We start from the raw sequence: 15,203 nt of genomic DNA on the forward strand, positions 1-15,203 counted from the left end.
AATATTTTTCAGCAACCATTTAACTGTGTGTCTATAATCAAAGAATCGATCAAGAACTATTAATGACATTTTATTCCCTTTAGACGTCCTGGGGAATATTCTGGGGCTGGTGAAGAATCCGTTCCTGCAGTGCTCAAGCTTCTTGGTCCTCATACTTTCTGCTCTTTAACCCTTTTTCTCTGGTGTCAATCACCACACCATCTAGTGTTTTTCTTTACGTCACATTAATGCTGAAAAGCATTTCGCCAATACAACTGTGGTGACAATGAGAAACATGGTACTTCTCACCCTCCCTTTTCATATTTCATCCACCATGTCACTGGCCCTTTTTTTTTAAAAAAATACTTTATTTATTTAATTTGGCCACACGACACGTCTTGTGGGATCTTAGTTCCCTGACCAGGGATCGAACCTGGGCCACAGCAGTGAAAGCATCCTAACCACTGGACCACCAGGGAATTCCCCATTGGCCCTTCTTTATATCTAATTCTTAGTAAAATGTCACAGGGTCATAAAGATACCAATAGATTGTCATCGACTCAAGTTTTGTGATAAGATCACCCTGTAACAAGTTTAAACTGAAATGTGATGTGGAATTATGGCCTGGGGGTGACCACTCCAAGAACCTTGCAAAAGTGGCTCCAGATCTCCCGGGAGAAGGGGGGCTGGTGGGGAAAGGGATCTCACACAACGAAGAGTAACAGCCTAATTTAGTCAGATTTAGGCAATTGTTTAAAATACTCTTGATTCTTTTTGGAAACTCACCTCCTTTCTGAAAGAGCCAGAAGCTTTACCAGGAGACATAAGAATTCTCACTAACTTTTAGTGGTAGGTTTGTTTCCAACAAAAATCACAGCTTTCTGTTCAAGTGAAAAGACTTCTGTAAGACCCTTTCCCACGTGTTACTGATACTACACAGGTTACCTGCAGCGCTGGGATTCTTGTTTCATCCATAGAGAAGCTGAAGAAGGTGGCTAGCACTGACACCTGAATTCTGTATATAAAACGATTCCCGATAGCTCAGACAGGATTTCTGAAAACCATCAAATCTCTACCTGCCTAGCCCATGACATTCTTTTTTTTTTTTTTTTTTAATAGGAAAAAAGTACCCAAGGTGGGGCGAAAAAGAACTCAGCTGAATAAAACTGAGAATTCAGAAGCAAGGCAGACATCTAAAAAGGAAACCTCAGGTATCTCTGACTCCACACCAGAGTTAGGCAAAACAGTGAAGACTGCAGTCCGAGGTTACAAGCTTTGCGTCTGCCCCGGGGCACCTTCACCCAAACCAAAAGCAGTGGCCGCCAAACTCACAGAGAGGACACAGAACACAAGGCCCACGCCCGTCTCACTCACGTTATCAAACGCGACTTTGCCTTCTTGGGTGATTCTAAGATTTCACTAATATGACTACCAGCAGGAGAACCAAAGTCACTGGTCGTTAAAGTCATAGCGGGTTTAAAGGGATCCATGGATTCGTCAAAGTGATCTGGGTCAAAGTGGTAGGAGCCCTGAGCCGAGAGCAGGGGCGAGCACTGCAGCGGGGAGTGGCCCCCAAAGGGCCCGAAGTCGGGGCTCTCCCCGGGACACGGGCGGGGACCCGGCTCTGAGGACGCCCCTGCCCCCGGGGCGCCTCCTGGCTCCCCGGCGCCGTCTTTCTGAACCTTGGGCGTCACCCTGCAGCCCGGTTTCTGGCCGGGTTTCCTCGGGAGGGCTTTCCTGGACTCCACAGTCTCCACGTCTTCCGTGAAGTCAAACTCCAGTTTCAGAGGGGAGCTCCTCACCGCCACCGGCAGCTCAGCCCCCGAGTGGCGGGTGTCACCGCCGGGGGCACACGGTGTCTCCCTCACCTCGGGGGGTGACTTCTGGCTCCTGTCACCTCCTAGCAGGGCTGGGGTGGAGGCGTTCCCAGCCGCTCCGTCGGGACCGGACTGGCGGTCCGCCCGGGGAAGACGCGCGCCCTCCGGGGCGGGGTGGGCTTCGAAGACCCCGCCGCCTGCCGCCTTCTTCCTCGCGGGGAGGGGCCTGGGCTTCCGCAGCCTGCTTCTGCTGGCCCCAGGCTCCGGACACGGGCTCCCCGCCTCCGGGTCAGCTTCCGCCGAGGCCTCCGGCGTGGCCCCCATGGCGCCCTCGGTCATCGCCTGGTCCTGGGCGGCGCCCGGCGCGCGGGGGCAGGGCCCGGCCTGGCCTAGGGCTGCGGCCGCGCAGCCATGAGCCGCTGCTGGGCCAGGCGGCCCCCGGGGTGCCGTGGAATTCTTGGTTTCTACGGAAAACGGCCTCACGACAGAGATTTTGCTCACATCGTGTTCAGGTTCTTCTCTGAAACCCTTGATTGAGTAAGACTCAGTAGCATGCTGAGCTGCCTCGTTTTCTGAGGGTCTAGAACCAGCCTCAGGCGACCATTTTTCAACCACTTCTGCTACCAGCTGTTCGTCCACTTCTTGTGAGTCTAAAACAAAACACAAAAGCCGTCTGTTAACAAATTACCTTTTCAGCATTGGTGAATATTCTCCACTAGCTGAAGCCACACAATCGGCAAGGTCTGCCCTCTTTGCTTTTACGAAGCACCCCTAAGGTTCCGCAACGATGGCGGTGTGGCCTGAAGGCGGACGGCTGGTACTACACTCTAAAGCGAATCTTCCCAGCCCAAACGGTGTGTGTGTACTATCCAAGTCATACAAATAGTAATTATACCAAACAGAGCCATTTAGGAAATGGCTAACTAGATCATGGGCCCTCTGCAAAGCATATTAATATGATGTTAAAATTCCTCAGGTTAAAACGACTGGTCTGGAAGAAACTTTGGATGCTGACAACTCAGGTACAGGGATCTCACCTGGCACGGACACAGTTCCCAGGCACTCACTGCCTGAGAGTTTCAGGGTCCGGATTTTATGCAGTAAGCGGGTTTTAATCTCTGGATGTTAAGTATTCCCTCTTCCTCAGAATAGAGTTTAAATAACTGGACTGTTTTAAAATTAAATGAAAAAGTCATCATGGCCTGCTCAGAATAACTTCTCTGTACACTTAAAAACGGAAAGGGCCAAATAAAAAAACTAATTAGCAAAAGCAGAGATAGCAAAGTGGCTTTATGAACAAACAGCCCTTATTTTACTAAAACACAAATCTTAAAACAATAAAGTTACTTCTTCTTTAGAAGCTTCGCCTCTAAGCTGGCCAGGAATCTTCTCAAATCATTTGTGAAAATGAAAGATCCTTTTTAATTGGGGTTTTATAAGGAGAAACACTCCAATCAGGAAGGTGTAAATGAAGGTATTTCTTTAAAGCACAAACTAAGATAGTGCTTTCCTGACTTACATATGTGAAGTGATAAAAGAGTAGCAGCAAAGACTGAGTAAACTGGTTATTATCATAGTATCTCATGATTTAAGGGACACTCAGAGATGACCATCTAATCCTACTTCTTGACGGTAATCCTAATCCAGGATCAAAGAACTGAGCATCCCTGGGAGAGTTTTTTTTAAAGCACTCGCACATCTTGTTACACGATTCCTCTATGGCTGGAATTGGGCAGTGGTTTACAAACTATTCTGCACAGATGCTTTAGATATTCTAACCAATGTCCAATATGTCTTGTTCTTAAAGATATATTTAACTATTATTAATACTGTAATTTTTTAAAAAGCTCTCAATGCGTGATACCTGGGATTTAACATACTTCAAAAGGATATTTTTTAAAAAGAGAAAGCAAATGTGGCAAAATCTTGATAACTGCTGAATCCAGGGATGGGTATATAGGAGTTTCCACTGTACTATTTTCTCTATCGTGTACCCTTGAAACCTTTCAAAATAAAAAAATTTAAAACAACTGCATTTCACACAGAATTTTAACGAGAACGTTTTAAAGTGTACTGACAACTTCACTTGTGTGTGTACAGACTCTCTATTCTCTCTCCATATATTTGAGCTGTGATGCAGGTGTTATTGACTGTTTCTCTGTGCTGATGGTGGGCGGGAGGGTAGACAAGCAACAGTGAAAGCACAGCATCAAAACCCCAGGGCTGCAAAAATCTACATGCAACAGGCTCAGTTAGAAGCCAGGCTGGGTCTGGGCACACCTGCTCACACCCTAGCATCAGTCGGTTGAATACAATCCAGTCTTGATTATACCAAAGTACAGACAGTTACCGCTTATTTTACGTGAGCCACAGAGAGCGCTGAAGCAGGGGTGGATCGAAATCAGATTTACGTTCTCAACAGCTCTCTCCAGTTGAAATGTGGAAGGAGGTCAAAATGGAACAGACAGAACCGCTGTCATGTTATTCTGGGGCTTCGACTAGGGCGGTGCTAATGGACAGGAAGAGAAGTGCACAGTAACTGAGAAAATGAGGTGAAATTTGATAAGGCTTGGTGACAGGCTGGATGTAGGACTGAAAGAGAAGGAGGCATCAAAGATGACTCGTACGTTCTCAGCTCGTGGAACGAGAGGATGGTATTACTGTTCAACGAGATTCAGGGGTACCAGCCGAAGAGCTTGGGGCTGTGGGGCTGGGGCGGGGAGGTTGGCCCTGGATACCGAGAGCTGTCTGGGACCCTGAAGCAGAGATGCTGAGTAGGAAGTAAGTAGCGCAGGCAGATCTGGGCTGCAACTAGTACTTGACCTAACTGAAGCCATGATGTGCACGAGACAGACTACCTTCGAAGTCACACTGGATACTACTTAGCTGTAAGGTATCTCCCTCCTACATTGCGTCTTTGAGCCTCAGCATATTTTATTCTAAAATTTTAAATAGAGGTTGATTATCTTTTTTTTCTAAAAAGAAGTTACCTAAAAAGGATTAATTCAAAATGAAAGTTGAAGTTTAACCATCTTTGTAAATTAAAAGAGTATTATTAATCACAACATCATAGTTATATAGGAAAGCGCCCAAACATTTTAGAGATGCATACTGAAGTATCTGTGACATGATACCTGGAACTTGTTTTAAAAATACTAAAGCGGCAAAACAAAAAGAGAAAGAAGGTCACGGTGGGGACAAACCCGGGCAAATGGGGGCAATGATGTAACCTGGGCAGTGGGCACACACGGGTTCTACCGCAGGACATTGGAAGCTGATGACACTCAGAGAAAAATCGTCTTTTGTTACAGAATTGCTCTCCCAACCGCTCCTTGCCACTGACTTCTAAACATTTACTGCCAGTCTCCCATGTGGGAGCCCTGGGCACTGATACCCGAGTCCTCTGTGTTCTTTCCCCGGAGGCTTGAGATAAGTTAAGGGGAAAGGGTGAGGCGAGGACAGTGTGTCCAGCCCAGCCGCCCTTTCCCTCTTGGGACTTTTGTCTCCGTTTCCTGATTCCTTCACCAACAATCCCACACCTCCCAGAGACCGAGGGGAGACCTATGGAGTCGCCCTCCGCTTACTCTCTCCTAGCTTTCAATCTCTGCCCTCATCGCCTCCATGAGAAAAGGGCAGGGCCTTCCCACCTTCCTCCACCTCCACCCATTCCTCTAGACCCTCCCCCTTCCCCATCTCCACTGGCTGCAGAGGAGCGGGGGATGGAAAAGGAGCCCGCCCGGCAACCTGGGGACACCTGCGGCTCTGCTGTACCCTAAAGCGTGCCACCCAGCAAGTGGGAGGGGGAAGGAAAACGAGCACCCTTCACCTGAATTCGGCCCCCCAGCCTGAGCAGAAGAGCCCTGCCCAGGGATTTCTTGGCCAGCTCTGGCCAGGTACCAGGTCAGTAAACCTGCCCAGTCCTACGCCCACTCCCTGCAGGCCCTACCCTGGTCTAGCATCTTCAGTCACCAGGAGAAAGTACTGACGGGCAGGAGCGGGGGGAGGGCTTCTCATTGACTTAAACCAGTTTGGGGGAATTCCCTGGCGGTCCGGTGGTTAGGACTTGGCGCTTTCACTGCTGTGGCCTGGGTTCGATCCCTGGTCAGAGTGAGATGGTGTACTTTAAATATCCAGCATGGTACCCAGCATCAGGGATGTTAAGGAAATGGGATGTCGTTGATCTTATTCTTGTATTTTAAAACTCATTTCAGGGAATTCCCTGGTGGTCCAGTGGCTGGGACCCCACGCTTTCACTGCTGTGGCCTGGGTTCGATCCCTGGTCAGGGAACTAAGATCCCGCATGCAAGCTCTGGTTAAGAGTTCTAACCTCGGTCTTCTCTTCGTCCGGGAGCACTGTTATGTAACTAACCTCCCTCTAGTCATCCTTCCACTTTTACACAAATCCTGCATTCCATCAAAACCTTCCTCCAGGGCGCTGATAAGCTCTCTCCCTGGATTGAGTCTATTGAGTTTGGATGATTCTGACAAGCACAGCACTGCCTGGCAGCGTGGTGAACACAGACAGAGAGGTGATCAGCAGATGAATTCAAAGCAAACACAGAGGAAATCCAAAAATAGCCCAACATTTCCACTTCTGTCACATCTGTTGCTGTTAATGAAACTCTGCCTTTCAACGAGCAGCCTCTGCTAGATCTAAAACGTTGTGTGACGCACCCATGGGTGCTCTAACACAGACACCTTATATGCTTTTTTTACACGACGTAGACTATTCTCCTGTAAAAAGAGATTTTTTCCTCCTTCTTTATAATATTTGTAAAAGAAAAGGCACAGAACGCCAAAATTCTAAAGACTGAGGTAACAGCTTGACCTTCTGCTTTGTACTCTGGTATGCTGAAAATATACTGGGTTAAAATACAAGTGGGTGAAAAACCCTGAAAACCTTAGCAGAAGGGAAATGCCATGAACACAAAATATTTCTGAAACTCAGAAATGTATTCAGCTCACGTATACTGAGAACCTGCTCAGCTGGCTGTTTCCACATGGATAACCTCATCTGAGAGGAGATAAAACAGCAACCACTTGGAAAACATTGTATATATTAACACTGCAGATTTGGCATTTTTCTCAAATATGCTTGACATTTCCCCCCCTCAGATTTTAACTTTTTGGCGAAACTATGTCTGCAAGCTCCTTTTAGACCTGCCCATCACTTCCTCTCCTTCAGCTACAAGAGGCCTCTTTTATGGGTTTTAAAATACTGGACATGTGGGACTTCCCTGGTGGTCCAGTGGTCAAGACTCTGTGCTTCCACTGCAGGGGGTGCGGGTTCGATCCCTGGTCAGGGAACTAAGATCCTGCATGCCTTGTGGTGCAGCCAAACAACAAAAAAACCCAAAACAACAAAAAACAGAAAAAACCACACAAATAAACACTGGACATGTAAAGTGACAAAGCTGCCAAAATTTGAACAGGCCTCCTATATCTCTCTCTCTCACACACACACCCAGGCCTCCTTCTAACCTCAAAATCTGAACAGTATATCTCACATCCAAGTCTAAGATACAAGGCCTGACTCTGAGGCTAAAACAAAAATCTCTGAACCAATACATGAAAATGAATGTCTCTGCAACAATTCAGGAAGAAGAGTTCTGAGGTAAAATTTCAGAGGGTCCATGAAGCCCCAGAAACTCAATGAAAAATTACATTAGAGCCTTCTCCAGGGGAGAAAATCCATGGCCTCCTCCAAAGCCTGGCCTTAGAAACCCCCGGGCAGGGACTTCCCTGGTGGCTCAGTGGTTGAGAGTCCGCCTGCCAATGCAGGAGACATGGGTTCGAGCCCTGGTCCGGGAGGATCCCACGTGCCACAACTACTGAGCCCGCACTCAAGAGCCCGCGTGCCACAGCTACTGAAGCCCGCACGCCTGGAGCCCGTGCTCCACAACAAGAGAAGCCACCGCAATGCAGCCAAAAATAAATAAATAAATAAATTTTAAAAAAATAACTATTTAAAAAAAGAAGAAAGGAAAAGAAACCACCGGGCAGAAGACTATATTTTGGGACCACGTTTAGGGTCCTCAAAGGGCTCCTCTCATTACTTGATAGTTACAACTTCAATCCCCCCTCAATCACCACACCGGGGTTTAAAAACTCTTACGCTACTGGGGGAAAAAATCCTAACATCAAAAAACAAAGCTCGCCACCTCCGAGAACATTCCAAGGGAATGCTGCAAGTGCTGTTTTAAGCAATTTTAAGTGTGGACTAAACGTCTGAGAGGGAACACGCACCAAAACACAAATTTAAATCGCCTGTTTAAACAGGATTCAGTCACGGGCTCCATACCCGTTGACACTGAGATGGGACTGAAGGGCGGTGGATGGCTGGGCCCTAAGGGGCCCCAAACGTCCAGGGAAAGCTGGCGGCGTGGTCCCGGCGGGGCACTGGTGTGGGAGGGAGGGACGCCTGGACAGACCACCCCGTGGGAAATCAGACCTGGGGGCATGCTTTCCTTCTCCGGAGGGAGGCTTGGGCTCTGCTGGGCAGAGGGCAGCGTAAGGGGAAGAGGCAGCCAACACCTGGCCTGAGCCCGCGAACCCTTCTCCACGCTCGGCTCCACGTGGAGCTCTGCTTAAAGGGGCCCCTGGCCTCTGGTAGCGGCCAGATGCTGGAACGACCTTCCCTCGGAGGGAGCGCCACGCTGCCAGCCCGCAGAGGCCCAGCGCCTGAGGCCCTGGGAGACAGGCTCGCACGGCAGACGAGCAGGGCACACCAGGGTCGTGGCTGGACATCAGGGGTTGCCTCCCGCACGCCTGGTACAGGGCAAGGCCACAAGGTGGGGAGGAAAAGGAGCAGGAGAAGCACGGACTACGGGGCGTGCTCGGTGACGGGGCATTTTACAAACAAAACCCATGTAATCAAAGGAGAATTAAGGAAAACGTACACAGAGAACCTCACGTCTCAGGGGCTTCACGAATCAGAGGTGGTGGGTGGAGCCTCCACCAGACCATGAACCTCCTCCCCGTTTCCCACTTAAAAACGACACTGTCCCTGGTGCCTGCCACTGAACAACTGAAGTCAGGAATGAATTCTACAGTTCATTCATAAAAAGCAAGCAATTGCTTCCCTGGTGGCGCAGTGGTTAAGAATCCACCTGCCGACGCAGAGGACTCGGGTTCGAGCCCTGGTCCAGGAAGATCCCGCATGCCGCGGAGCAACTAAGCCCGTGCACCACAACTACTGAGCCTGCGCTCTAGAGCCCGCGAGCCACAACTACTGAGCCAGCATGCCACAACTCCTGAAGCCTAGAGCCCGTGCTCTGCTACAAGAGAAGCCACCGCAATGAACAGCCCCTGCTCACCGCAACTAGAGAAAGCCCGCACACAGCAACAAACACCCAACGCAGCCAAAAATAAATAAATTAACTAAAAAAAGAAAATGGCCAAAACACATTTGAAACATAGACTCGCTTTCACACAATTAATAAACCGGATACCGTTTTTAACCCATCAGATCTGTAAAAATTAAAATACCAGGGGCTTCCCTGGTGGCGCAGTGGTTGCGCGTGCGCCTGCCAATGCAGGGGAACCGGGTTCGCGCCCCGGTATGGGAAGATCCCACATGCCGCGGAGCGGCTGGGCCCGTGAGCCATGGCCGCTGAGCCTGCGCGTCCGGAGCCTGTGCTCCGCAACGGGAGAGGCCACAACAGTGAGAGGCCCGCGTACCACAAAAAAAAAAAAAAAAAATTAAAATACTGATGATGCTCCGTTAACAGCGGCCAGGCAAGGGGGCCAGTCAGCCCTCTCACACATGTGTGGGAAAGCCTATGGGGATCCTTCAGGAAGTGCTTATCTCATGATTTCCTCAGCTAGGAGTTTATTTTAATTATGCTCCCAGAGAGGGCCAAGCACACAAATGTACAAGGGTGAGGATGTTCCCACACACTTAGGGGGCTATTATAGAGCACCACAGGGGACTGACATCATTTAATGTGCGACATTGACACGGGAATACTATTGATATCTGGGTGTCAAACAACACGCAGACTTGTATGTGCTGAAATGCGAGGGTTTCCAAGACACGTCAGGTGGAAAGAGCAAGGAGAAGAAGGGTGCACAAGGTATGAGACCTTCTGCAGTTTAGACATATAAAGACACAAACCCTACAGATGGAAGGGGAAATTACCACTGACTGACTGCCTTGGGGGAAAGTGGAAAGAAGCTTTCTGTACCGCTGGAATTTTCTAACAAAGAAAAGGGGAAAGGAGGGTGGTGGGCACACATACAGTATAAGGATGGGCCGTCTTCATTCTCTTTAAACTTTTTTTAAAAAAGAATAAATATATAACCCGAATCAGGTTTTTAGACCTAATGTCCGGTTTGCAGGAAATGAGGGAACAGATAAATCCAAAAGATGGGGCGAGTATACAGACAATGGCCCTCTTGTCAAACAAAATGTGGTAAGAAAAAAAAATGGTGTGGGAATGGAGGGAATGGATTAATACATTAAAACAGACCAAAAGGACATAATTCTACCAAATGCAATATGTGATTTTGCTTGGATCCAATGTTAAAGACATTCTGAGGAGAACTGGGGAAGCCTGATTAAACACGGCCTGGGTTAGATAACATTAATTAGGTTAATTTTATTAGTTATGATTATGGTTTTATGGTTAACAGGAAAAATGTCCTTATGTTTCAGAGAGGCACACTTAAATATTTAGGGAACACGTCTCATAAATACTTCAAAAAAAAAGAAGCAAACATGCCAAAATGTTGATCGCTATAACTGGGTGATATGCATATGGAGATTCATCATACTCTTCTATTATTGTATGCCTAGATTTTTCATAAGAATAAAAAAACAATATCTAGAAAAAACTCTGGAACGATGTACATGAATTTTTCTTAACACCTCATCCCTTGAAGTGGGACTATGTCTGTTTTCTTTTTCTTTTTCTCTTATTTGCTTATCTAGATTTTCTACTTTGTGTCTACTATGAATATTATTTCGATGATTTTCCAAAGCTACATACAACCATACCTATTTCTAGAGAGTTCAAGACAAGTTCCCTTTCTTCCCAGGCACCCTTCGCCTCCCGCCCCCAAGCACAACGCAGAGGAACAGAAGCCCCGATCCCCTTTGATCCCACCCAAGCCAGTACCTTTGATGCACTTGACCACTTTCCAAACTTGGTTTCAGAAAATGACCTACAGACATAGCCTGTCACAGAAGGGTAAGAGGTAACTTAACACAATCCTGGTGCACGACGCAACCAGACAAAACATTTCTCCAAGAAGCGAAGCGGAAAGCGTAATCAAAGTCTGGCTGCATCAGCAAGTGTAAAACTGGCGAGCAAACGGCAGACGGTTTAAGACAGAAATGGAACAACACAGGCTGTAGGAAAAGAGCATGAGGTAAGCTGGCTGTGCAGTGGTGGAGGATGCAGGAGTGCCTGACAGAAAGATGAAGGACAGATATTCCCGTGGTGGAAACGGACGCATCTAGTGCAGTGATTTGAAAATGCCCCTGAAGCAAATCACTTAGCGAGCTCTGAAACAAATAGATCCTTGGGTGTTAGTCCAGAGCCCCCTCATTTAGTTGGTCCGGTGAGGGGCCCAGGCACTTTTAAAAAGATGATTCTAACATGCAGAGTGGGACTGAGGGCTGTGCTGTCCGAAGGAACTTTCTATCAGGATAAGAACGTCCTATCGTCTGAGCTGTGTGATAAGACAGCCACCGGTTCGCTGTGGCTTCTGAGAACTTGCAAGGTGACACTGTGACGGAGGAACTGAACGTTCAATTTCATTCGATTTTGGTTAAACAGGCACAGGTGGCGACAGGCCACCTTACTGGACAAAGCAGGTTTCTAGGGGATGCCACGAAACACCTGAATCACACAACTCCACGGCCGTATGTACTTAACCGTTTCCCCCTGGAGAGAAGTCTCAGCGTTGTTAAGCCTTCTGGTGTCCTGAGAACAGCAACTTCAAAAATGAAGCGAATGCAAACAGCAAACCTGGGACAGCTCGGGGCAGGCACGTGGGCACCTGCACTCACCTCTCCCGCTTCGTGTTTCTCCTTCACACTTAGCGGCACCCCTCCCCCACCTTCCAGCCTAAAAGATCCATTCACTGGTTAAACTAATGACAGAAGCACTGAAGTCACGCTATATGTCACGTAATTTTTGAGGCTTTTCAAATTTCTCTGTCGTTATAATTATTGCTGGGTGAAGATTTTCATGTATGTATCTTCATACTAGAAGATGTGATACAATAAAAATGGCCTTTGTCCAAGGTTCCTGGCACAGAGCTCCTAAAACCCCCAGAATTTTCCTGGGTGACACGAGTGTCTTGTTATTGGTAACAAGCCCCTTTTGATCACACCTGAGTTTAATGAGGTGTCTCAGGGTGCGAGCCCCAGATAGCGTGCGGATGGGGCTGGTCACCAGAAAGACCCAACTCGTGGTTAGAGGGTGGGAACAGGGGCTGGAGATCAGTCGGGTTACAAAAAGTCTTGAACAGTCAGATTCACGGGGCTCCCAGGTTGGTGAACCCACAGAGGTGCTGGAGGGGTGACAGGCCTGGACAGGACGTGCCCGGCCCCCTGCATCTCTTCCATTCAGCTGTTCCTGAGTTGCACCCTTTACAATAAAGCAGTAAACGTATTTTCCTGAGTTCTGTGAGTCACTGTAGTAGAGAAGCTGAGAGGGGTTGTAGGATCCCCCAAATCTGTAGCCAAGCTGGACAGAAGTGTGGGACCTGGGATGCACCTGGCGCCTCAGGTGAGGGCAGCCTTGAGGGACTGAGCCCTTAAATCTCTGGAGTCTGACGCTAACTCTGGGTAGTTACTGTCAGATTAGGGTTGAACTGTAGGACACTCAGTTGTTGTATCAACCACACACAGAACTGGTATTTGAAAAGACACCACGTATTTGGTGTCAAGAAAAACCCAAAACCCTCTCAACTACAAGTGCTATTTACATTTAGTCACATTTTCATGTATCCTAGTAAGCTACAGGTTGACCACGGACAAGTAGATAAATACAGTCTTATCGAATAGCAAGATAAAGGTTCTGCCTCCATGTGATGGAAAAAGCAGCTTGATTCACAATTACCCAAGGCTGATGATCTTCACAAGGGAAACGAGGCAAATTCGCACAGAACCAGATGCTGCAAGATGTCCAGCAGGGGTACCCACCCCCGCATCCTCCAGAAAAAAAGCAGAGAAAAAGTTTCCCCACGGTACTGTTTAACTTCCTGGTTACTAGCTGTCTGACTCCAGGTTCAATGATTAAAATAAAAACAACATATTGTGGTACCATGTTAAAAATTGCGTTTGAAGTAGTTACTGACATAGAAAGATGTTGGCTATATATTATTAGAGAAACCAATTTTTAGAAAACACTGGGACCTAGAGCCTTGACCTCACTTCCAGAATAACTTACCCAGAGACTGTTTATTGTGCAATGATTTTCATGCAATAAACCTTAGACAAGCATTACATTATCCCCCAGTGTTACAGATATATAAACAAATGACTAATATGAAGCCAATTCTCCCATCCCGAAGCCCAGAATCCTTCTTACTAAGCACAAAAATCTCTTCTTACCCAAACCTAATCCCCTCTTACCCATTTCTCCTGTCTCCAGTTCAACACAGGACTCCTGCTCCAAGCCCACCCAGCCCCACCTCTCCTTCTCTTTCGAAGACACAGGGTGGAATTTAATTTTTGTTACGGGCTGTTTTTGAAGGGCCTCCCTCCTGAAAAATTCTTCGTAATTACACTACTATTGTAACTGTGCTTGGTGATCCAGATATAGTACTTCAAGGTGTTCCTTAAGCCCATGTTACAGATGAAGAAACCATGGCCCAGAAAGGTTAGAACAGAGGGAGCGAGGGAGCAGGAGGGAGGAGGGGGCGTGGAGCCTGATCTGGGGCACAGGAAGGTCATGGCTCAACCATGCTACACAGCCCCCCAGTTAATTCTAGAGCCGCCTGCATTCACCTCATTTCTCTCCGCTCCTGGGATGACCCTGAGAAAACCCAAATGGGGTCACAAGCCCAGGAAGAAGGGTTCTGGGGTGGAGGTTCAATGCTATGGTGGGCATCTGAGTCAGGACGGAAGCAGGGGACAGTCCGTGTCTAGGAACAAACCACCCGTGCCATGCTTCTGAGAGCTCACAAGTGAGGTACAGAACCCACGTGACCAAGCTGGGCTAGACATCCAAACAGGTGGGACTAGGGAGTTCCCTGGCGGTCCAGTGGTTAGGACTCTGGTGCTCTCACTGTCGAGGGCCCGGGTTCAATCCTTGGTTGGGGAACTAAGCCACGTGGCGCAGCCAAAAGACAAAACAAACAGATGGGACTGTTCCTCCCTCACTGCTCCATTCTGTCCTCTTGGTGGGGGGCGCCTGATCCCACAGTGATCCACAAACGTGGAGGGTCCAGCGATGACAAACGTTTTACAAATGTGCTGCTGTGAGCCAAGCTGACTGTCAGCCACAGTGCTAAGAAATCCTACATGCAGGCCCAAACCAGATGCTCCATGTCCGCACTCCCTAATCAGTTTAAACCCTCAGCTTCATCGGGACTTGAAGCCCTAAAGTCAAATCATAAAATTATGTCTAAGATAATCATCTAACCAAACAACCACAGGCCCTATGACCTGCAGCATATGCTGCGCTGGGCATGAAGGGGCCACAAAATCAGCACGTGGGGCTTATAATCCAGTGAAGGAGAGGAGAGCCACATTCCAAGACCCTTCAGAGACACTCAAGGGTTGAATCGTGAGGAAGTTACAACCACCTTCTCACGTGACAGCCACCTCACGTGTTCTTACAGAGAAAACCACCACTGCTTGACCTCTGGTCTTCCTGCAACACCGACTTCTCTTCCCTTTCTAAATGGGTTATTTCCTCTTTGAATGTGCCTCCATATTTAGCAAGAGAACTTTCTAGAAGCACTAAAGTAATTATTTTTGAAAGCCAGGTAGGTTGTATTATTTTAAAAATATTTATTTATTTATTTGGCTGCACCAGGTCTTAGTTGCAGCATGCGGGATCTTTAGCTGCAGCATGCGGGATCTTAGTCGGGGCATGCAGGATCTAGTTCTCTAACCAGGGATCGAACCCAGGCCCCTGCATTGGGAGTGCCGAGTCTTAACCACTGCACCACCAGGGAAGTCCCAGTTGTATTTTAAAAGGACCTTTATTGTTGACTTAGAAGCAAGCTGGGCAGCGACAAGGATGGACCTATAGATTGTCATACTGAGTGAAGTCAGACAGAGAAAGACAAATATCATATGATATGGTTTATATGCAGAATCTAAAAAAAAAATGGCACAAATGAACCTATTTGCAAAACAGAAATAGAGTCACAGATGTAGAAAACAAACTTATGCTTACCAAGGGGGTCGAAGGGGTGATATATTGGGAGATTGGGATCGACATA

At 47.8% G+C, this 15,203-nt stretch overlaps 1 protein-coding gene across 8 annotated transcripts in view; it reads right to left on the reverse strand.

Annotated features, from left to right (window-relative positions):
- Window positions 1–15,203, reverse strand: part of TACC1 (transforming acidic coiled-coil containing protein 1) — a 109,799-nt gene that overhangs the window by 23,650 nt on the left and 70,946 nt on the right. For 6 of the 8 annotated variants that reach the window (XM_055081342.1, XM_028481662.2, XM_007127447.4 and 3 more), the window contains exon 3: window positions 1,354–2,446. The exons of the other annotated variants lie outside the window; for them this stretch is intronic. In XM_055081342.1, coding sequence (XP_054937317.1) covers window positions 1,354–2,135 — 782 coding nt within the window. In that variant the 5' untranslated portion in view covers window positions 2,136–2,446. The remainder of the gene's footprint in view (window positions 1–1,353; window positions 2,447–15,203) is intronic. 8 annotated transcript variants of the gene reach the window in all.

Source organism: Physeter macrocephalus, chromosome 20 (assembly GCF_002837175.3).
Source record: "Physeter macrocephalus isolate SW-GA chromosome 20, ASM283717v5, whole genome shotgun sequence".
In the NCBI taxonomy this organism is placed as follows: Eukaryota; Metazoa; Chordata; class Mammalia; order Artiodactyla; family Physeteridae; genus Physeter; species Physeter macrocephalus.